Source organism: Callorhinchus milii, unplaced genomic scaffold (genome assembly GCF_018977255.1).
Source record: "Callorhinchus milii isolate IMCB2004 unplaced genomic scaffold, IMCB_Cmil_1.0 Scaffold10, whole genome shotgun sequence".
NCBI classification, from domain to species: Eukaryota; Metazoa; Chordata; class Chondrichthyes; order Chimaeriformes; family Callorhinchidae; genus Callorhinchus; species Callorhinchus milii.
The window spans coordinates 4,184,240-4,208,911 of record NW_024704751.1 but is presented as its reverse complement, the minus strand read 5'-3'; the positions used below and the strand labels follow the sequence as shown (position 1 = coordinate 4,208,911).

The 24,672-nt window shown below is 47.9% G+C and overlaps 1 protein-coding gene across 6 annotated transcripts in view; it reads right to left on the bottom strand.

The window, feature by feature from the left end:
• The window catches only part of LOC103183313 (rap1 GTPase-activating protein 2), a 107,759-nt gene that overhangs the window by 24,656 nt on the left and 58,431 nt on the right, over nucleotides 1-24,672 (bottom strand). For 3 of the 6 annotated variants that reach the window (XR_006085312.1, XM_007900723.2, XM_042338404.1), the window contains 2 exons: nucleotides 9,035-9,119; nucleotides 759-794 (listed from right to left, as the gene is read on the bottom strand). Coding sequence is in view for 5 of the 6 variants with exons in the window: in XM_007900723.2 (XP_007898914.1) it covers nucleotides 759-794; nucleotides 9,035-9,119 (121 nt within the window). In the remaining variant the exon portion in view is untranslated. Of the gene's footprint in view, nucleotides 1-758; nucleotides 795-3,087; nucleotides 3,170-4,334; nucleotides 4,548-9,034; nucleotides 9,120-11,793; nucleotides 11,880-24,672 lie in introns of those variants that run through there. The other 3 variants (XM_007900724.2, XM_042338405.1, XM_007900726.2) reach the window with 3 other exon arrangements.

Below are 24,672 nucleotides of genomic sequence, written 5' to 3'. Positions count from 1 at the left end.
CGGCCACAAAATAAACAGAACGTCTTCTGCTGCAAAGCTGTCTCTCCTCTTCCCTTGCGCAGGACCGAACTTCACGATACATTCCACCTCTACTGGTCTGAAAGGTCACCTCGCCTTAGTCTGTCAGATCATTTTGCCTTAAGATTTTGGGATCAGGTAACGGTTAATTGGGGAGGGGTCAGACTGAAAGAGGCAAGGACGTGGGTTAATTACCTCTTGGTCAGAAACTTAAGTGTTATCGCTCCTTCTTAGCACGAGGCTTGGCTGACACTCCAATGGATGCTCCAATTTCACCCAAAGGACGGCACCAGTGACAATGCAGCCTTTTCCCATGCAATGCTGGTGCGTTGCATTGTTGGAGGTGCCATCCTTTGGGTGAGACATTAAACCGGGCTCCTGATTATGCCTGTTCAGCAGGACGTAAAAGATCTCACCGCCTGGTGTCCCTGCCAACAATCTTCCAGAAAAACATGGTCACTCACATCATGCCTGTTTTACAGGGGCATTGCGGTGCGCAATCCAGCTGCTTCAAAATACACAGTCACTACACACAACAGTAAATCCCGTACAATCAAAGCTAAACTAATTTCTTAAGACGTCAAACGAAGGACTTTTGCAGCCCTATGTATAAAATAATAACTTGCATTTATATGGAAATCTTTCACTTTAAAAATAAAAACAAAATATAACACAGTATCAAATGGTTCTCCGAACACTCGTCCGCCATCTCTGAGATTTAGAAGTGAAGAGCCTCTTACCTGCAGCTTCTCCAGCATGTCAAAGAACTCGGTGGACTGTTGAGGGGAGAGGGAGAGAGAAAGAGAGAAAAAAAAACAATTCAAACCATCGGTATACAAAACAATTGCGTGAATCTGCTCGGGAGCGTGAGAGTGTTAAACTGGACAAGCAGCCCTCAGTTCCAACCCCACGCAGGGACTTTGAGCGCACAGCCTAGGCTGGAACCCCAACATTGCCTTGTCCTTCGGATGAGACGTTAAACTGAGGTCCCATCTGCTTGATCACGCTGACATTATTAAAGATCCCGTGGGACTATTCAAAAAAAAATGGGAGTTTCTCCTGGTGCCCTGGCTGACAATCCCCCAGATAATATCATGGCTGTTTGTGGGACGTTGTTGGAAGCACTTCTGCTATGAATCTCCTGATAATGTCGTGCTTCCCCCCCAGGCCTGTATTGCAGCCCCAATCTAGACTTTGTAAATTCAAAGTCCCGACGTGGGGTTTGAACCAACAACCCTCTGACTCCGAGGCGGGAGAATGTTACCGACTGAGCCAGGCTGACGGGCAGGATTAATCTGGCAATTTCGGAGAACATCGGAGAGGGGAAATAGGGGCACGGGACTAGTTGGGTCGAATGGCATGTTTCCAGGCTGTAATGTTCTATGTAAATCTACGAAACCTAATATTGACTGGCCTCGTCGATAACAGCTCCACATTCAGAGAAAGGGCAATTATGCAAATCCCTTTCCCTCTTCATCTTTGCTAAAGGTCATGCCTTTATTATCTGCTGGTTCCACTTCGTGTATCTGTTATGTTAGGTTCATCTCCGGTAAAATCCATCTGCTAATCCTCGGCTGCATTGCTTAATTGGTCCAGATCTTAACTGAACCCTATTTATCCTCTACCTGCCCTTTAGCTCAGTACTGATATCAATGTGTCATAATCTCATCTAAAGATCAATGATGGTGTGTGTTGATAGTCTTACACTCAGTGCAGACCTCAAGCGAGACTCACTGACCCCCCCACCCCATCTCCTACCCACTCTGAGAGAGAGACACTCACCCTATCTGTCTAACCCGGAGACACTTTCAAATATAAAGCATCCTGATGTGAGACACTGCTGTGTGCAATTGGCTGCCGTGTTTCGCCCACAAAATATACAGTCGATTCACTTTACGGTATATTCTGTGAGGCGCTTTGAGACGCCTCGAAGAATTTATCAGGTGCTATGTCAAATGCAAGCAGTATTATTATTATTATTATTAATTCCAATAATGCGTCACTCACTCCGGATCCTACAATATATAAAAATAAACACCTCACAAGCACTCAGGTCAAGGGTATAATAATAACAATGATCATACAATAATCCTTGCATTTGATTTATCACATCTCAAAGCGCTTCACAGAATTGACTGTAAAGTGAATTGACTGTGTATGTTTGTGGGTGAAACGCGGCAGCCAAATTGCACACAGCTGTGTTCCACAAACAGTCGTGGATTGAGTGCCCAAATTATTACCCCCGGCAAAGCAATCAATCCACTAATTGAGTAACAACCAGGTTCCTACTTACAGCTTGGTAAAGAGTGGAGCAAGGAAACTTGGCCAAGGTTTCGCCCTGCCAGGAATCAAACCCAGGTCTCTCGCTTACGAGGCGAGTACTCCAACCACTGAGCTACAGAACTCCAGATAGACAGGTACAATAGGTGAAGGTGCTTCATAATAATAAATAATAATCCTTGCATTTGATCTGGCGCCTTATCACGTCTCCGAGATGTATCAAAGCGGTTCACAGAATATACTGCAAAGCGTATCGACTGCAGCGATGCTGCTGCGCATCATCTTGGACTCAACTCACCCTCGCGAGCGAAACTCTCAACACACCCCTGGTAAAAACAGGCCAGGCGGATTCTTCCCTCTCGCAACAACACATCACACACAACTCTGCGCTCACATTTCTTCTAAACCCAGTTGAGGGGATGGTGGGGTGGGGGGAGGAAGTTAGAGAAACATCAACAGCATTTATTTAGCGCCCTTCATGCGAGGTAAGCGTCCTGGAGCGCTTGACAGTGGCGGAGTCTGACCCTGAGCCAGGGGGAGAAGGAGGAGGAAGGTGACCGGAAGCACGATCAAAGAGGAAGGTCTTTAGGCGGGATGTGAATGTGAGGGGGGCTAGGCGGATGGGTCGAGGGAGAGAGATCCAGAGCTTTCGTGCCGTAGTGGCTTAAAGTACGGCCACCGACGGTGGAGCGGAGGGGTCGAGGGATGAACAGGAAGGCTGGAGCGTAGGGAAAGTCACAGAATAGTAATCCGGGATGCAGAACTCTTAAAAATTGTTCTCTCTCCTACCATTGTGACGCACGGGAGCCAAATGCAACACCCTCCCCGGCTGGGATCGGCTAACCACACACGCTTCACAGACTGAACTTGGAACCTCAACTCGAGTCCGGCTCAGACACTCACTGTATAAACCCACTGAGCCATTGGCAGGACGCCCAACAGGTTGCTTTTATTGGTCACAATAAAAGTAGTTATTGGTGCGGAAGTCGCGAACCCAATAAAACTGAGAGCCCCCAACGCACCTCACCACCCGTCCCCCACCACCCCACCCCCAGAGTGTCACGGACTGGAAGCACCTTGCTTGCCCTCAAAATGTCACGTAAAGAGGCGTAGTCCTCCTGCCAACAAGGCTGATATCACACGCGGCAATTTAAAGCAGCTAAATGGTTTGTGCAATCTGTGCTGTTACTGATCTCAGTCAGGGAGCTACATTTTAGAATCAAATTCTGACGCCATACGATTGCTGTCAGCCTGGCCCAGTGCGCTGGCACACTCTGGGGACTGCGGAGTCAAAAGGTTGTGGGTTCAAGCCCCACGGCGGGACTTTTTTTTGAACTCAGGTAGTCTATGCTAATAGTGCAGTGCAGAGCTGGGAGCGGGGAGAAAAATAGCGCTGCATCGTCAAGAGGCGACGTTCTTCAAAACCATTACAGATGGATCCGTTAAACCGAGGTCCCCGTCCGCCTGTTCATGTGGACATTAAAGATCCTGTGGCGCTGTTCGAAGAAAGAGAAGAGAGATTCTCCTTTGCGGTGTCCTGGCTAACGATCCCCCAGATAAAAATGGTTACTTCGTCCGACAGTTTGTGGGGCATTACTGTGTGCAAATTGCCTGCAAAATACACAGTCGCTACACGTTTCAGTAAAGCGTTTCGAGACGCTCTGCTGGCACGAAAGGCCCTAAACGGAAGTGTTCCATGAGGACATATTCTAAAGTCATCTGTAGGCAAATGCGGCAGGCGATTGGCACACAGCAACGTCCCACAACCACCTCCACAAAGGGGAAAGGATTCAAAACATCAAGACACGTTTATGGGAGGTCTTAGAAAGGTTGCCCTTAGCCACAAGATGAGAGAAGCAGAGAGAGAGAGAGAGAGAGAGAGGGGGAACGGGTGGGGGGAGAAAAAAATAAGAGAGATCTCCACCTCTCGCTCTGAGCTATCAATGGCTGTCGATCGCAGATAAAAGCCACTTCACACCACTTTGTGAGAGAGAGAGAGAATAAAACACACACACCGGGTGGTCACGAACACTCACCGTGGTCTTCAGGAGGGCTAGCATTTTGCCACAACCGACCAGCTCCCAAAACATCAGGGAACAGCTGACGTGGGGAGGGGGGCTTTCATTTCCTTCAGTGGCTCAGCAACGTAAAGCGGATAGAGACCCAGCTCAGGAGAAAACACTCGATCTGTTTCACGTCAACATGCNTTTTTTTTCAGCCTGCCTTTGTCTCGAGAGATTTCTGGTCTCCTGCAACGACCGAGCGAGTGACTGACTGAGTGACTGGCTGACGAACTGTGTAACTGGGGTGGGAAGCCCGGAGCTGAGGCTCCAGAACAGGTTGTACAGGAAAACCTGGGCCTGAGCTGAACACCTGCATTTGTTTCCCCTCATTGGCTGCAACTCAAACCTCTCCCATTCAGTTACCAAAGAGGGTTGGTACGGGATTATGTAATGGAAACAGTTCTCGCCAGGGTTCCCTCATTGAACCTTACAGCACAGAAGGAGTTATCAACTTGTCCCACTACCCCACTCTTACCCCACAGCCCCGCAAGATTTCCCTTTTTCGGTACCTATCCAATTCCCTTTTGAAAGCCATCGACATGCCATCCACCGTGGCTTTTACCCGACCCGCCAAAGAGTGTGTTTAAGTCGGGTAAAGATTGTCTTCGAAGAAGTCTCTGGCACAGCAAACACAGAAGGAAAGTAAACAACCAGCGGACAAGGCTAAGAGCTAATAAAACCGCAGTTGTTTGTGGGACATTGCTGTGTTCAACTGGCTGCCACGTTTCGCCCGTGAAATTCACAGTCGCTCCGCTTTACAATATATCCTGTGAAGCGCTTTGAGACGCCTCAATGACATGATAAGGCGCTCCTCCCCATCACCAACCCCATCCCCTAACGCCCCCTCTCCCCCCCACCATCCCGCAATTTCTTCAACCACACACGCACGCACACAGTTTAAGATACCACCCTGCCCGCTCCATCATTGGCGGTCGGGCTTTCTGACCGCACCCTCCGGAACTCCATCCCAGAGCCCCTCCGCCTCGCCCCCTTCCCTTGCCTCCTTCAAGGTCTGTCTCAAGACCTTCCTTTTCGACCGTGCCTTTGGTCATCTTCCCTCTTTCACCCATCCCCATTGCCCTCCATCCCCTCTCTGATCCCAACCCACAGCTCGGGTGCAAACCCCTCATTGCCCAGCACCTCGGGACACCCTCCTGAAGTGAAAGCCGCTGTAGAAATGCAATTTGTTGTTAATAATAATAATAAATAATAATCCTTGCATTTGATATCGCGCTTTTCATGTCTTCTTGACGCCTCAAAGCGCTTCACAGAATATGCTATAAAGTGAATTGACCGTATATTTATGGGCGAAATTTTTCAAATATTTTTGTTGCTGTGTCCTGTCACTGTACCATCCCAATCATTATCAAGTGATATTTCAATCGGTGGCTTCTTGTTAGTGGGGAAAACAGGCCGGGAAACAATAACTATTTATATTTATACAGCGCCTTTCGGGTCAAGAACACATCTCAGAGCATCTCCCACAGCTGGGTAGGGTCGAGGAAGGGGTGTGGAGGTGGGGAATAGCTATACGCACGGTGCAAGAGATGGGTTAAAAGATGGCGATATAGAGATGAGGCGGAGGGACATCAGGATGGAACTACTGAGAGCTACGGCAGAACGGCAATCTCTAGGTGTAGGTGGCATCCATATGTAGAACTCAGTCTGGTTGGGACACTCTTAAGCATGGTGATGGGTTTCTGCATGTATTAGACCTCAAACTAACCAAGAAACAAAACAATCCTGTAATTTGACAACAGTTCACAGATCCCCGCGGTTTCTTCTACTTCAACTCCTTGCTTTCTCCTTGTTCTCATTCTCCGCCCCAACCTCCCATCAACCGCCCCCCACCCCACTCCGCTCGCCTTTTGCTGGCTGCTGATTAAATGAGACAAGGCAGCGTTTTGTGGAAGGAATCAAGGCCAATTAAGGGAGCTCTGGAGAACGTGAAAGAGAATCTTGTCATAATGCGAGAGGCCGAGCAAGGAGCAGACAGGAACCTCATAAAAAGAGATTAGAGAAGGAATCCTTCAATGCTGTTCTTGTTCCAGGGGTGACCTTCATTACATCCAATCACTTGATTCAGGATTTAGTCATCGATTTTGTTGTTTAAGCGCTAAGGATTTCGAGCATGTGCGTGGGATGTGATGTGGGGGAAGGGGGAAGAAGGAGGGGGGTGGGGGGGGGCCGGGCGAGAAATAAAATTGTCACCCGGGGGAATATGTTCCGTGGAATTCTGAACGTCTCGAATTTGCCAAACAATAAAAAAACAAGAGTGATTTGAAGAGCCATCTGCTGATTTCAGGCAATGTATCTTTCATGTCCTTTGTGACTTTCAAAGTCCACAGATTTTGCCGTCCTGTTTTTATATATTTCTTATACAATCACTGATTGAATGTCATCATCCGTCAATTGAGAAGGTCAATGTTTCAGGAGAGAACGCTCGCTCTACTCCTGATGTCTCCGTTAAGGTTATAACATCAGCAAGGTGGACCTCTCTACTCTGTCCTCTTCTGTAAGGCTTCCTTAGAGAAGCACCACCAGCTGTGTCAACTGGATCACCCCAGACAAACCACGCTTCTGTCCTTTGCTAATGGAGACTGTTCTATGGGAGGGGGAGGGAAGGGGGAGGTGGGGGAGAAACAAATCAAAGAAAAAAAACAAATTTGGTCACTCAATCCACGACTGTGTGCGCTTGCGAGCTGCTATGCGGGTACAATTGGCTGTCGCGTTTCGCCCACAAAAACAATAAAGTCAGTTCACTTTACGGTATATTCCGTGAAGCGCTTTGAGATGTCTCAACGGCGTGATGTGGTGCTGTATCAAATGCAGGACCATTGTTGTTAGTGTCAAAGTGAGGTCCAAGTCTGTCCTTGTCCACATCCATCTATGCCATCCTGCCCAGCACGGACCACTATTTGGAGATTAGAAATCTCCACCCACCTTACACACTCTTACCTCCGAACCACCAAATGTCATGCTGTTGAATTTCAGGGCGTGGAGCATAGCGCTGCTGTCTCAGTGTTTAAACTGGTGTAGCTCATCCTACTCAGAGATAACAATCCCGTGTCCTTTTTTGATTAGGTTTGTGCAGAGAACACAATGCTGACTGCCTCAGCGTGCGTACCAGCAACTTTGATGAACACAGCAACAGCAGCTCGTATTTATACGGTGCGCTTCACCCAGGAATAGCATCTAGGAGCACTGCCCAGTTGGGATGCTGAGATAGGAGAGAAGTGGGAGGTGACCACAGGCGTGGTTGAAGATGAGCACAGCATCGAGTGCTCCCAGGGCACTGATGGAGACTGTGGACACTCTTTTTCCTCAGTCTTCCATTCTTCCCAATGCTCGCAGGCAACCAGACAGATGACAGTCACACTGATAGGTTCTGATGGAATATACTTTCAGGGTGCGTCGTGTTGGGGGTAACTTGCCTGTTGATTTTACTCGCTTCCAGGATTCAATGACTTATGAATTTCCTGGGGATTCTGTTCTGACGCCTCTAATTGCGCACTGGGGTCACCAAACGGAGCAAACTTCTCAAAATGACAACACTCCCATCAAAAGGTCTGAGACTCTAAGAAAACTCCATTCGATGGAATTGCATTAACACATCCATTTCTGACCTAAACGGTTAACTGTTTTAGTGGCTTTCTGCTTATTCTCCGTCCAATCTTAACGCAGCCACAGACATACTCATTAGACTCCTTCGATGAAACTAATGCAGCACTAAGCCAACACAGAGCAGGAAGTTTAAGGTTTCATTGCTGGTCTGGGCTAAGTTAACTTATTAGTGCAATTGGATCACCGCAATTGGCCTCAACAACAACAACAAAATTACATTTATAGAGCTCCTTTCACATCAGGAGGACGTCTCAAGACGCTTGACAGTCAGGGGTCAGGACCCGAGCATGGGGGAATGGTAGGGTAGGGGTGAGGGAAGGCAGAGAGGCGGGAGGGAGACCGAAGGCACGATCGAAGAGAAGGGTCTTGAGACTGGCCTTGAAGGAGGCAAGGGAGGAAGCGAGGTGAAGGGACCGTGGGATGGAGTTCCAGAGTGTGGGGGCAGAGAGGCTGAAAGCCCAGCCACTGACGGTAGGGTGGGTCAGGCGGGAGACATGGAGCAGGCTGGAGCCCGCTGATCGGAGGGAACGGGCAGGTTGGTAGGGAGTAGGCAGGTCAGAGAGAGGTAGGAGGGGGCAAGGCAATGGATGGCCTTGAAAGTGAGGACGAGGATCTTGAATTCGATCCTCTGGGGGATGGGGAGCCAGTGAAATCGGGCGAGGGTAGGAGTGATGGGGTCACGGAGCCTGGTGCGTGAGAGTATACGAGCTGCAGAGTTTTGGATGATCTGCAGCTTGTGAAGGGAAGAGTTGGGAAGGCCGATGAGGAGGGAGTTTCCGTAATCAAGCCTTGAGGTGACGAATGCATGGGTGAGGATTTCGGCAGCCTGAGGGGTGAGGCAGTGGTGGAGTCTGGCAATGTTGCGGAGGTGTTGGTAGGCAGTGCCGGTCATGGCGCGGATGTGGGGGAAAAAGGGAGGAGAAAACAACTTGTGTTTCTCTAGCTCTCTTCTATATTTTGGGGAGGCCAACACTCACCCCCCACATCCCCTACCCCGCACCCCCCCCCCCCCCAATAGGCAAATATTCCACCCAGAGTGGTCTGCCTACCTTTGTGCTGGGCGGAGCGGTGTATGGCGGTGACAGGCGCGGCTCATGCATGCTCACGTCAGCTCCGTTAGCCATTTCCTGTTTCCTGTGAAGAAAACCAAACGGTGAGTTAGAGAAATGCTTCGTAAACTCCGTCTACACACAAGTCACAACGACAACTTGCACTTATATAGCGCCCTCCGCGCGAGGTAACGTCTCAGAGCGCTTAACATTGGCCGAGCCTGACTCTGAGATGGTGGTGGTGGGGTTGTGGGGGAGACCATAAGCCCGGTTGGAAAGGAAGGCCTTGAAAAGGCGAGCGCNGGGGGGGGCAAGGCGGAGGGATTGCGGGAGCGTGTTCCAGAGTTTAGGATCATTAGGATCACGTTTGGGTGGCGTTTGTATGTGGAACTGGATACTCTTAAGCAATGGTGATGGGTTTCCTGACGTGTCATACACCCAGGATAACTAACAAAATAAAACCACCATAAGAGGAAGATGCCACCTGGTAGAGAGAATAGTGCAAACAGGCTCTGGAGACCAAAGTCCACCTGTGGGATATGTAGCAAAGTGTAAAACAGCGAGAGAACTGGTGTTAAGTGACGCAAACGCCAACAGACCCGGTGAAACTCCCTTCTCTTCAGTTCCAGAGACTGTGGGCAGAATGGTTGAAAGCTCGTCGACCGATGGTGGTGCGGATAGGGCAGGGGTTACAAAGCAGGCCGCTGTTAGCTGAGCCGATGGGTAGCAAATGATGTAAAAATGTTATATACATCAGAGAGTGTCACTTGCCTGGGAAATAATAATAATAATAACCATGCATTTGATATAGCGCTTTTCACGTCTAATAATAAAATTCCTTGCATGCGATTTAGTGCCTTTCACGTCAAGAGGACGACGTCTCAAAGTGCTTCAAAGGACATACGGTAAAGTGACTGTGTACTTTGTAGGCAAAAGCCAACCTGCCCTCCAAAACAGCCCTGGATGTAAAGTGTCGATATTAAAAGCCTAAAGACAAGAACCATAGCCCATAAATAGCTGGCCCCAGATTGAGGGTATCAAACAGCTGATGATTTCCTTCACACTTGGAAACTGTGCATCTTAGGCTCTCTCCATCCGCGTTTCCACAGCTGCTGTTGGGAAGAGGCAGAGAAACAGGAGGTTTGTTTCTAAGACAACCTCACTGGGACCTGTTACAGGATTGTTATTGATTAACCACTGGGTCTCGCTGTTAGCTGGTGACGCTCCACCCATTAGTTTCCAAGTCTCCAAATTAACAGGAGACTCCACAAAAGCATCCATCTCCTGGCCTCAAGCAGCCGCTCACTAATATACAGATGGCCAGCGATAGCACGCACTCTCTCGTGTTCGTCTATCGCAGGCCACGTGCCCTTGGAACACGTTGAGAAGATCAGTATCATCGAGTCTGGATCTAATCACACTCGCCAGGAGTATATCCTTGTGAGCCGATCACCCCTTTCCCCCCTGCCCCACCCCATATCTCCTCCAGGTTACAGCAAATTCACTATAAGTTCCATGCGAAACTGTGGAACGCTCTCCTTCAATCCCTCTGCCTTGTCCCCCGTCTCCCCTTTTTTCAAGTCCCGCCTGAAAACCTTCCTGTCAACCTGGCTTACGGTCAACTCACCCCCGCCACCCCACCCCCGGCTCAAAGTCAGGTTCCGACACTGTTAAGCACTTTGAGATGTTACCCTGCTTGGAGGGCGCTATATAAGTGCAAGTTGTTGCCGTTCTAATGGCCTCCATCCCCTTACCCCACTCTACCTTTAAGCGCAACGAGATGGAACCCCCTCGTGAAGGGAGCTACAAAAATGCAAGTTGTCATATCTGTCACCTCATCTCAGTGATCTCCCGAGGTCTTGGGAGGCTCTCTCGACGTGAAAGGCACTATGTAAATGGAAGTTTGTTGTTATTGTTGTCTTACTTCCCCGCCCATTCCCTTCACTCTGACATCCTGTTTCAGTATCCTCTTTAGAGGATATCAATACATTAAATATTGCAGCATTCGACCCAACTAGAACATTCCAGTTTTAAAACTCCACATAAGTCTCCGCGTCTCCTAATCCCCTTCCTCCAAATCCCCTCCCTCTCTCTCCCCATCTCCCTCTACACTCCTTCTCCCTGGCGTATACATTAAAATCTATCCACCTTGCCCCCATCAAGTTTAACTGCATGTAAGGCACTAAACAGTTTGCGTTTCGCCCACAAAATACACAGTAAATACTACACTTTACAGTATATTCTATGAAGCACTTTGAGACGCTTCGAAGACGTGATAAGGCTCCATATCAATTGCAAAGATTATTATTATGATTACAACACCTTGAATTAAATCTCAAACCTTAATGTAGTAGTTTGCTTCCCATGGCCATCACAGCCAAGCCTTACTTAGCCTCACCAACATCCACATTGCTCTTCCTTCCTTTCCAGAAGTGATCAAGAAGCGGATTATCCCTAAACCCAGGGCCATTGAAGCCAATTGTCCATCCTGGACTACAGCCCCCTTTGAGATCAGCTAACGCTACACCGACAAGGCTGAAAGCTACTAAGGCTTCCAGGTCTAACACTGCACTTTCATCCACTGTAAGGGTCTTGTCCAACCAAGTTTTGCTTTTGAAAATAAATTGGGTTGTGGGGGGGGGGGGGGGAAAGAAAGAGAAAATCCTATCAATCACAAGATCTATCTATATCACATTAAGAACGTGTAAACAGTCGCTAATTAATTAGTAGCCCACTCTTCAGATAGCCCTCTAGCACACCTCATTATGGAGCCTGGAGTCGTGTTCCCCATCTGTGTGATAAATCCTCGCCACGATGCAGATTAATAGAGACAACAAATGTAGTAATCCAGTCACCAGAGCTTCCTGGCAGGTGATCTTTATCCTGGAATCACTTAACAACAGTGGCCCCCACCCTGAGTTCCTTTTATAGGCTTCAGCTTATCAAATTATGGAGGGCAGTAAACTTTCCCATTTACCTTTAATTCAGGTAAAATGAGAATCCAATGCTTACTGCACTACAACTCATCCAAACCTCCCTTCAGGATCTGGAAGAAAATCAACTCAAGGACTTAAACTCAGCGGAGGTCCTGTACCTCAGTGGTTAGAGCACTCGTCTCACAAGTGAGAGACCTGGGTTCGATTCCCGGCAGTTTCCACCTCTGTTTACCTAATAGTAAGCAGGAACCCAGTTCAGTTCAATTGTCAATTGTCAATTGGCAGAGCACTTTTCTGGAGTTAATAATGCCTTCAAAAATCAAACCCAAAAAAATAAATTGGTCACTCAATCTCCAACTGTTTGTGGGGACGCTGCTGTGTGCAATTGGCTCCCGTGTTTCGCCCACAAAATATACAGTCAATTCACTTTACAGTATATTCTGTGAAGCGCTTTGAGACGTGATAAGGCGCCATATCAAATGCGAAGGTTATTATTATTAAAGGATATATTTTTCATACCTGAGGTGTTTTTCGGGCTGTCTTGACCTTAACACCAGACATCGGCATAATGCATTTATTTTACAGGTGTGAATGTTGTATTAATTTGCCACATGCCGTTATACAATGCGTGGCATCGTGTGTTGGAATATTTAAGCCACTCCTATTTACTTGGTAAAGCGCCTTATCATGTCATCAAGGTGTCTCAAAGTGCTTCACAGGATATACTGCAAAGTGGAGTGACTGTGTATTTTGTGGGCGAAACATGGCAGCAAATCGCACACAGCAGTGTCCCACAAACAGTTGACCAGTTTTATTTGGGGCATTTTCTGACTGGAAACCCTTCATTTACATCTTAGACGCTCTGGGTTGCCATGTGTGTTTTTTTTCCTGAGTTGAACTGTGCAAAGTGTGAATGTGTGAACAGGAAGTGTTGCCAACCCCTACTAGTCAGCCATCGGGACCGGTAGGCATAGAGCGTGGAGTTAGGAGTTATCAGTCCGGTTCAACCCAACTCCTAATCCTATAAGTGGTAATAAAGTACAATAGACGGAGCAAAAGAAAACACAGCATAAAAACTCGGCTTTAGATGTTTCTGGCATCACGACATCACGCCACGCAGCTCAAATCCAATCTATATGGCAAACCGTCTGTGCAATGGGAGCGTCTCCGAGTAAACAACCGCTCCCTTGCTTTTCATCCCTTCTCTAGAATCCAGAAATTAATCTAGTCGTTCAGTGTCTGCGGTTCTTGCTACAAAGCTTGAGCGTTAATAACGTTGTAAGAGATGGAAATTGTTATTTTATTCCGAACGGCTTATTATGCAAAGTTATTTGAAATGCAATAATCCTGCATCTTAATACTCGCGGGTACGAAAAGACAATGTGCTTCTGAAATGGCACCGAAATAGAGTCTCTCGGACTTCAAGTCAAAAAATCTACGGAATATTCCCTTCCCTTGCCTCCTCCTTCATCCCCCCCTTCTCATCTTCAACTTCCTCTCTTCCCCCCACTGTACTGTGGAAGATGATTCATTTGACCAAACACTGAATAAATTGGAGTTTGTGGGCAATTCATGACATATATAATACGACATTGAAAGCAATTCCTTCCCTAGAGAACTTCCTCAAGGTAAGGTTATTGCAAAAAAGGATATTGCATCATTAATGTTGTCTCATCTCCTCTTGTATTCATCCAGAAACTATTAGAGCTAATGGGACATTCTTTAGATCTGAAAGTAAATATTCCAATTGCTTTAGTGCTGCAAGATTCCTGTAAACGGACCTGTGTTCCCGAAACACATCAGTGGGAAATGCAAAAACATTGGCTTTTGAAATATTCCCTCCTTTCTCGTTCCAGCTAATTTTTTAGAATATTACACAAAACAATTTGGCTTTCTTTTGCATTATTTGATCCCTGAGGTATCAAAATAATTAAGGGGGACGTCACTGAAAGTTGTAATGGCTCAGTAATGATAAAAATTCTTGCATTTGGTTACAGCGCCTGTGACATCGGAAATGTCTCAAAGCGCTTTACACACTTTCTATCAATTGTGCTGACTGTGTATTTGGAGGGGGGTGTGGCAATCAGCCAATTCAGGCACAATAATGACCCACAAACAGCTGTGACGTGAATGACCAATTTTATCCGGGGGAAACAAAAACACCGGGAGAAAGAAAATCCCTTTCCTTTTCTAATAGCGGCATAGGATCTTTAACGTTCATCTGAAGAGCCGCACGGAACCTTGCTTTAACGTCTATTTCCGAAGCCAATGATTAAGAGTTGATGCAGATCGATTAAATTATACAACGGTCATCACAAGGGATCACAAGATTAGTTCGGACGATCTCAACCTGCAAGGAGTGAAAATGCTGTGTTCCTTTTGTATTTTCGAGGTAAACCTGTAAGAGGTACTCGGGGCTGCTTGACTGGTTCTTTATACATTATTTCCAATAACCATTCCAAAGGTTAACATTTCATCCAAGTCTTTCTCTTCACTGATTCCATTGCATTGATCAGGTTCATTCACTCGCCCATTCCTGCCCCTGCGATTTCATCATGTAGACAGGAGAAGTGACTTGCAATCCACCAGTATGACACAGCCACCCATAGACGGATGGGGTCACCGGATTGCAGACCTAAATAGAGACCGAGCTTCTTTACCTCACGTCAATCAATTTTCTTATCGGACCTTCATCCTATTCATCTCATTCAACTCTGTGAGCTTGTACGTGCCTATGGAGGAGGGAGGGGAGCTGTTGTTTAAAGGGGCCCAGGTTCCTAGTCTTTTTCATGCCACAAAAAACAACTGTGCTGCATAAAGGAATAAACTCTCTGTGATGTGGAGTTCGGAGCCACTTGTTCAAATGAGCATCGGACTGCAATGGGTTGAACCCTGCCAATACAACATTCCATGAGGGAAGAAGCTCAGCACTTTTCTGAGGTGTTTATGGGGACGCTGAATGGTGCAAATTGGCGGCCAGGTTGACCTACAAGCGTACAGTCACGACGTTTATAGAGTTTAGTCGAAGTGCACTTTGAGCTGTAATGCACTGTATAAAATGCGAAGATTTGTGTATTGACATTTATTGATCTATTTTCATGTCTCAAAGCACTGTACCGAGACGGAGGAGAAGGAAGCTGAGTAAGGTGGGAAAAGTGTGTGTGTGTGTGTTGAAGATAAATCACATTGGAAAGAAACACAATTTTAGGTGAATCTTAGTTGCCCTATCTCACTCCTGTAGGCACTCACTCACTCCCTGCTGAGATACAATCTCGCAGTGATCATTCCTTGTGTATGGTTCGCCCGCAAAATATACAGTCAATTCGCTTTACAGTATATTGCGTGAAAGCGCTTTGAGACGTCTCGAAGACGTGATGAGGCTTTGTATCAAATGCAAGGACCGTTATAATACTGAATGGTGGAACATTGGCGGATGACTGCAAAGCGGGGAATAGCACAGTCAGCGCTTTGGGACGTCCTCCCGACGTGAAAGGCGCTCTATAAATGTCAGTTTGTTGTTGTGTTGTTGTTGTTGCCCAATCCTGACTTCATCAGACCTTTGCTAATCGATAGATTTGTCTTGCGTGCTCCATCAGTACATTCATTTAGGTCCATCTTTATGTGTCACTTGAAACTTGCACGTCTTGTAAATAGAGCACAACGTGCTTGGACGCGAACTTGTGGCAAACACTCTCGCTCAGTTCGTTGATGGATTTGTCAAGATTAAATTGGTTGCAACGTAAAACCACAAAATACACTTAACAGTATAATCCCGTGAAGTGCTTCAAGAGGTCCTTCCAAAGAGAATGGGTTAGTTTTTTTGATATTATTTATCAATCCTTTTCCAAACTTGCTTGAATCCAAATGTTGAATTGGGAAAAATGACTAAATTCACTTTCAATTCAAGGACCAGAATTTAAAAGAAACTTTCTTGATTCAATCTGAGCATTTTCTTTCCCTTTCTCTCCCTCTCTCTTTCTTTCCCTCCTCCCGTTCTTTCTCTTTCTCTCTCTCCTCCCGTCTCCTCCCTACCTTCCCTTGCTTTTTCATTCATGGAGACTGTAACACAATCCGACTCACTCGCAGAGAAAAGCAACAGCTGTTCATCATCTGCTCAGCCCCCGGTTAGAAATGGCTGTCAATCCATATCAGGCAATTTGGGACAGTGTTTTGCTGTCAGCGGGTACATGTTTCTTACAGAAACACAGTGAGTTGTCCTATGATTTAAGATTTGGCCTTGAGAGTAAATTTTCTATGTGTGCCTGTGTGTGTATATGTTTTATTTGCAAAGGCTAACTTGACAGCTGTGATAGAGAATTGATTCGAAGCCCTATCTCCAAGACCCCACTGTGGCAGCTGGCAATGTCACCAAGTCTGACGGCTTCAGTTTTAGCGCTGCCTGTTGCAAGGTGTCTCTCTCGCTCTCTCTCTCTCTCGGCTGTTTCCAAATGTAAGAATGCTTTTTTTTAACATGAAGTAGAAGGTCAGTGTGATGATGATAATAATAACAATCCTTGCATTTTATTCAGGGCCTTATCACGTCTTCGACGCACGTCTCAAAGCGCTTCACAGGATATATACTGTACAAACGACTGTACACTTTGTGGGTGAAACGCGGCAGCCAATTCCGCACAACAGGGTTCCTCGAACAATCATGGGCTGAATGACCAATTTTTTTTAAAATTGCTCTAACCAATACACCACAGGAACGTTCTAATGCACGAGAACACGAAATCAGGAGCAAACTGAACACAGCATCGTTGTTAGGATGCAGACCGTCGCTGAATCAGTGGATAAATAAGGGTGATGGTGAGGACACTTTATCACCAACGTCAGTATAGAAAGGGTGGATGGGACCTTGCTTTAATTTCTCGCCAGAAGGACGTCACCTGTAACAATGCTGCACTCCCCCAGCGCAGTATTGGAGTGTCAGCCTTGCTGGACTGTGAGCTCAAAGTTCTGACGTGGGGCTGGAACTCACAATCTTCTGTCTCGGAGGAGAGAGTGCTGCTAACTGAGCCATACTGACACCTACTGTATGACTGAGCCTAATGACCATTTCTGATGCACTGCCTCCTGCGCTTATAATGAGAATACAACGTTTCCATTTCAAGTAGTGCCTACTCTAAGCCGTCAAAGTCTTCCAAAGAACCTCACAGGTAATCTGGTGCTCAATGCAGTAACTTTATTTATTGATAAGGGTGACAAATATTTGGCACACAGCCGGGACCCCACACTGTGGCCAAGAATTGTATGAGCAATTCACAGTTACCGAGAGAGACTCCCTGTGTGTATGCCTGGACTCCAACTCAACATTTTATTTTCCTCTGCTCAGACTGCACTTCTCTTCAAGTAATGCTTTATTTCCCCCGATCAGCTGTCATCTGCCGAATGCGGAAACCCATCAACTATGGCCAAGAGTATCCAAATCAACAACAACTTGTACTTAAATAGCGCCCTTCACGTGCTTGACAGTGGCGTAGTCTGACCCCAACTCAGACAGAGTTCCACGTGGAAATTAGTGTAACAGGGTTGGTGCAAGGTCCTTGTCAGTTTTGTGTGAACACCAAACTTCTCCCTTCCCCCCACTCCCGCTCCCATTAATATGAAACCCTTATCTCCATCAATGCTTGGTGACTTTGAACTCAGGCAGTGTGAGAGAGAGAGAGAGAGACTATGACTATGGATGCAACCTTGAATGTCTCTTCGAATGCACTTCATGCACCACTAAATACAGGTATAACCTCCTGAGATTCAACCGAAAATGGCTTCTCAGTACATCCTCTGTAATAAGGTCCCTATCAATAATCCTTAGCCATAATAAGATATTTATGCCTCCATCTACTGAAGCACCTCCTCGCTCTTTCATCACGATTGAATAAGAATAATCCCTGCATTTGATACAGCGCCTTATCACATCTTCGAGACGTCTCAAAGCGCTTCACAGAATATACTGTAAAGTGAATTGACTGTATATTTTGTGGACGCAACGCGGCAGCCGATTGTGCACAGCAGCGTCCCCACAAACAGTCGTGGATTGTGCGACCACTTTTTTTTGAACGACTGTTACTTTTTAGCCACCCACTCCTGCCCCCCCCAAAAAAAATAATGCCAAAACGTTTCAAAGCGCTTTAACCGTAATTACTGTTGCGTACAATGTCTGCTTCTGGAGCAAACAAACACAGTGTCTTGGATTTATGCAATTCCCTTCATGCAGGATAGTGTCTCGGAGTGCTTATCAGTTGGCGGGGTTTGACTCCCAGCTGGGAGAGAGGGTCGAAGAGGAATGTCTTCAGGCGCAATCTGAAGACGGGCAAAAAGGGGCAAGGCGGAGGGAGTTCCAGAGTTTCGGGGCATTACGGTTGAAAGAACAGCCGCCCATGGTGGAACCGAGGGGTCGAGGGACGTGCAAAAACATTGTGTACCCTCCACCCCCAATGGGATTAACATTACAGACCCAAAATTCCATGTTATAATGGTGGGGGGGGGGGGGGGGGAAATTGAACTTGACAAGTGGGGCCTTTAAAGGGCGAAGGATTCGTGCTCAGTTTATTTGCAAATCAAGCTGTATGCAAACTCTCTTCCAGTTACAGGCATTTGCATATTGTAAGTGCCTTGCAGCAGAGTCTCTGATAGCGATCACGTAAAACAGGGGGGAAAAAAACAATGCCCTGAAAGTTCAGCCTTTTTGCAACGAAAGCAGCTCTCGAGCGGGTTCAGAGCCACAGTAACTCAGGCTTGTCAGTGTCTGGTTGTGAATACAGGGTGCCCAACCTTTCCTCTAATTGGTTACGAGACACGCGTGGGCATTGCTCAAAGTCACCCAGTGCTTGTTACAAGTCCTTGTCACAGTCGCCGAGTCGGTGCCTGATGCACCGCGGGGTGGACGTAGCCCTTAAAAAGGCCGGAGCAGTGACGCAGGGGCAGAGCTGTTCCCCGGGAATACACAATGAAGCATTTCGTTTGTGCTCTGAAGCGAGAAAGAACCGCTGAGCCGAGCGTTGCACTGAAACCAGTTTGTTAATCACTCGCACGCCATCGCCTGCACCGCAGTTGGTGCCCCCCCACCCCACTCACCACCCCCCCCCCCTCATCCGCGTCCCACCAATTTCACGCTCTGCGGGAGTTGTCGCCTCTGCAAATTGAGATTTCTGTCGGGATCTTGCACCCTCTCTCTCTCTCTCGCGCGGAGATCAGCAGCAACGCAGCTCGCGCAAGAAATAGAACGGAATCGATTTGTAGCTTCTCCCCAACACCCCCCTCCACCCATCCGCCTCCCCGTCCATTTGCCCGCTCCACCTCTGTCCCCCCCCCATCCCTGGCCTGCTTCACGTCATCCCCTGACATCACCGTCCTAACGTTAGCGATTGAGGGATGGCTCAGCTACTTCGGCCTTTGCCACAATAATGCTAACGATCCTCGCGTTTGATACAGCGCCTTATCACGTCGTTGAGACGTCTCAAAGCGCTTCACAGAATGTGCTGTAAAGGGGAGCGGCTGTGCATTTCGTGGGTGATACGAGGCAGCCAGTTGCGCACCGTAATTTCTCACAAACAGTCGTGGATCGAGTGACCGCAACTTTTTTTATTACCCCCGGAAGGCGATCCGTCAATAGACTAACAATTTCGGGTTCCTACTTACTGCTGGGTAAACAGAGGAGTGCGGAGGAAGGAAACTTGCCCGAGGTTTCGCCCTGATCCTCTCGCTTGTGAGGCGGGTGCTCTAACCACACCACCACGGGACTCCACCATCTGGAACTCTCTCCTTATATTCCTCTCTCTCTCTCCCTCCCACCCACCCACCCACCCACCAACCTCCCATCTCCCTCCCTTTTTTCAAAACCCATCTAAAGACTCATTTCTTTCAAAGGGTCGTTGGGGCAGCACCTGCCTATCCTCCCTGACACCCCCACACCCCCCCACCCCCCCCCAACTTCTTCCCATCTCCCACAGAATTGAGGGATGGGATTCAAGAGCCAGAAATTCCGAACAGGCAGAAGAAGAAGAAGAACAAAGACAACAACTCGCACTTATATAGCGCCCTCCACGCAAGGGCAGCATCTCAGAACTCTTAAAGAACCTCCTCGTCGCGATCGGGGGCTCTATCCTGTCGCTGATTCGCTTCATTTGTGCCCTTCATCACTCGCTCGTGTCGGGTCACCGATGGAATCAATCTGCTCTCCCCCCCCCACCCCTCCACCCAGGAGACGGCAGTCAATCCCGTGTCAATGTTATTAAAGAAGAAGGAGCAGGAGGTTGCGAGTCGCATTTCCCAGGCGGTTCCCTTGGATTTTTTCTGGATAATCGAAAATGTCACCACCGTTTAATCACTCTCAATTAAAAACCAAATAAGGTGCTGGAGAACCGTGGCTGCCTGCTCGTGGCCCCCACTCCCTGCGCTGATCTAACCTTGGAAGGTTCGCGTTGACGTCCGCACAGGCGAGAGCTGGAGGCGAGAATGCAATCCGACACAGTCAAATATACATCGCCTCAGAAGTCCCTCCCCTAATCCCTCCGGTGGTGGGGGGGGGGGGGGGGTGTGGGGGGGGGAGAGGGGACAGAGATTGTCGGCCGATGACTCTGGCTTGTAAATGGGAGACCAATGGCTCGCAAACAACGTGCTAAACCCTCCGTCGTCTACAACGGTTCCACTTGGGCTTGTCAGCTTCACGGTTTCGCGGCTCACCGAGGTACAGGGTTGCAACAACAACAACAGCTTGCATTTAAACGGTTCCCCGGGGCGAATTGCTCTGAATGATTCACGTCCCAACTGCGCGAAACTGGGCAAATTGCGGCCCCCACAGCATTTTCTGGTCCTGTTTCGCAACCCACAAGCTGTTAGGTGTTGCACGATTTCTCCCGCTTTACCGGCTTCCAGATTCAAAGCGTCCGATCCACACAGTGTGGCATCTAATAAAGGCTAAGCAGTGCATCACTTCACGGGTCTTCTTGCCCTGCTCTCCATACGAGCAGGAGGAGAAGGCTGGCCTCCTCTCTGGTCTGTGCCAAAGCCACTGAGAGGTGCAATAGAACGACCGAAAGAGACAAATCGTCTCGCTCTCTCCCCAGTTCAGCGTATCCCCGTGGAGCGCATGCTTTAAGGCGTCTCAACGACGCGATAACAATGAGGAAGGCCTTTCAGGGGGGGAGAAGGGAGGGGAGGGGAAGGGGGGTGGCCGATGACATGGTCGAAGAGGAGGGTTTTGAGGTGGGACTTGAAAGAGGCTAAGGAGGGGGCGAGGCGGAGTGACTGGGGGAGGGATGGAATTCCAGAGGTTGGGGGCAGAGTGGCTGAAGGCTCTCCCACCAATGGTGGGGCGGGTGGGTCGGGGGACGTGGAGCAGGCCAGAGCCGGCTGAGCGGAGGGAACCGGCGGGTTGGTAGGGGGTTAGGAGGTTGTAGAGGTAGGGTGGGGCGAGGCCGTGGAGGGCTTTGTAGGTGAGGACCAGGATCTTGAACTGGATCCTCTGAAGGATAAGGAGGTCTAGAGTTCCTATTGGTATTATTAATAATAATAATAATAATCCTTGTATTTGATATAGCGCCTTATCATGTCGTCGAGACATCTCAAAGCGCTTCACAGAGTATACTGGAAAATGAATAGACTGTGGGCGAAACACGGCAGCCAACTGCGCACAGCAGTGTCCCACCAACAGTCATGGATTGAAGTGACCAATTTATTATTTTTTTTTTTTGAAGGAATTATTACCCCCTGGAAAAACAATCCGTCAAATCGACTGACAACTGCGTAGCTACTTACTACTAGGTAAACAGCGGCGAGTGGAGCAAGGAAACTTACCCAACGTTAACACACGCATACACACACGGAGTGAGAGAGAGAGAGACAGAGAGACATTTCAGAGAGACACAGAGAGAGAGAGAGAGAGAGAGACTTATACATAGAAACACCATAGAGAGATATTATATGAATTTACATTGATGCAGGGAGCCTGGCGAGGACTGGAGTGATGGGGGTACTGAGTCCCCAATCTATGGAGCTCACTGACAGCCCCTTTATAATATCCATGAGGAACTGCCTCCTCTTTCCGATCAGCGCTGAGGGTGCTGTTAGCGAGCAGAACCTGCGTTTAACGTCTCGCTCAAAGGACAACGGTGAGGGGGAGGAGGGGCGGGCGGAGGGGAGGGGGGGGGGGTGGGAGAGCGAGAGGGTCGATCATTGACCCTCAGTGTGGACACAACTCTGGCCTCGGGGATTGGTTTTAATGAGCTAATTTATCGTCGCTTGTCAACCGGTTGCTAAGGAAACATTTGTTTAACGGGTACTTTTTCTCAGTGTGCTCGCGACTACTGGAAAGCCAGCTGCTAAGTGTTTAAACAGCAATCACCTTCTGTTATACGGAGAGAGAGAGAGAGAGAGAGAGAGAAAGAAAGAAAGAAAAAGAGATGGGAGGGAGAGACTGGCTTGAAAACTCTAAGCCGGTCAAGTCGCACGTTGCGTTCAACACCGGGGATTTAGCAAACGCCTATTGATCAATGGTCACTTTCCGGTCCGGTTTTTTTAATATTTTTGCTGGCCTTTTTTTTTTTGGACACATCTGGAACACAAACCTTCGAATCGAGCGGGGAGGAGACCGGGAGAAATTATTTCTGCTGTCCGGTGGGGTGGGTGAGCCATTGTCTGGAGGGCATTCGTTTGAGGAGGTTAGCGAACAAATGCAGGAGATGAGGAGGACTTTTTTACTTTGAACACGGAGAATTGTTAGGAAGGGCGCAGTGGTTGATATATATCTAACTGGATGGATGTCCCCGCCCCACCCAAATAATTTGGTCACTGTTTGTGGGACACTGCTGTGCGCAGTGTTTGCCCCCCCACCCCCACCCCGCAAATATACAGTCGATTCGCTTTACAGTACGTTCTGTACAGCGCTTTGAGACGTCTCGACAACGTGACAACTCGTTATATCAGATGCAAGGATTGCTATTATTGTTAGATGTCAAAAGATATTGGCGAAGGCGAGTAAATGCCCTGTTATCTGCGTGCAAGAAGGAAACCAAACTATATCCTCCCTCTCCGTCTCCCCCTTCTCCCCCCACCTCCCACCCTGCTCGCTCCTTGCTGGAAAGTCAATTCAGTGGAAAACACTTGAATGAGAAATTCGATGAATACCGACAAAGTTTTTTTTTTGAACTCCAATCCCTATAAATATTAATAGTGACGCCACATTTGCAAACAACACATCACGGTTAGCACAGTGACATTGCAAAGGGGGAAAGGAATAACAGGACTGTCTGAACGCTGCTATTTTGTACGTGTTCCTAGGTACTTGCGTGGGGGGGGTAGTGGGGGGGGGGGGGGAAGAGATTCCATCTGGGTCTGGATTTACTCTTATTTATGCAGCATTTCGGACCAGTCCAGAATTTGGCCCGTTCTTAAAACGCCAGCCTTCATTTTGAAGCCCGTTTTTCCGTGAGTTTCATGTCAAAACTTGTTCCTCTTTCGTCCAAAATACTCTCCTGGCCTTACTTTTACAATTCCGTTTAAAAATTGTACGCACCTCTATGAGGTCCCCTTTGAGACGTCTCCTTTCAAGACTAGAGTAGATATCAGGATAAATTTACTTTCTTGCCAAACTTTGAAGAAATAGATACCCATCAATGTGGGTTTCTCATTCCCATTCACCTATCCACTTGGTACCTAGCTAATAATAATAATAATAATAATCCTTGCATTTGATATAGAGCCTTATCACGTCTTCGAGACGTCTCAAAGAGCGTCACAGAATATACTGTAAAGTGAATTGATTATATATTTTATAGATATGGATCTCTTAAATCCATCTGGTGTAACGGGAGCAAAAGTGGCACTTATTCCATCAGTTTCTCACGACCAACAGATTTCCGTTTTCTTGCACCTAAAATTATTGAAAAGCAAACTTGAAGCGTACATGAGGGAGAAGGGAACACAGAGCCACAGGGTGAAAGCTTGCGTGGGGTATGAACACTGGCACGGACTGGGTGGGTTGAATGGCCTGACTCCACGCTGCGTCATTCCGTGCACTATCGATATCAACACATCTAAAGACACGGTCAATCCACTTTACAGTATATTCTGTGACGTCTCGAAGACGTGATGAGGCAACAACGACAACTTGTGTTTATTACTACCATTATCTATGGGGAAAAAAAAGAACATTTCTCGTGGGGGTGCAAGAGCTAAGCTTGGAGACGACTCATGTAAATTAGCCAATCCAATCCCCAGTCTCTGGGTCATTGGGAACTTAAGTCACCGAGACAAGTTGCCGTGTGGTACCTTCTGGTTTGATGACCAATGTTAAGATCTCGATTTAATTGGGCCCTCGTGCCCAGGAGTGGGATGTAGATTGCACACTCGAGAGTACGGATCTTCCTCAAGTCTGGAAGTTATCGATTGGCTGAGCCGTTAGGTGGTAGACGGAGTGCTTTGCCTGTAGCTCTGCCCGCGGCAATCGCTCGATGCCTGGCTGTGGAGTGTAACCTGGAGAGCAGGTGCTGGCTCACCAGCGAGGAAGAAAAACTTGCACTGCTCGACAAGACATGCCGGGCTGCGCTCCCACAACTTCCCGCAGCGACAACAACAGCAACACTGCTACTAGTACGCATAACGCCGCTACATTTGGCCGGCAAAAAATATACGGTCGATTCACTTTACAGCCCATTCCGTGAAGCGCTTTGAGACGTCTCGAAGACATGATCAGGCGCCGTA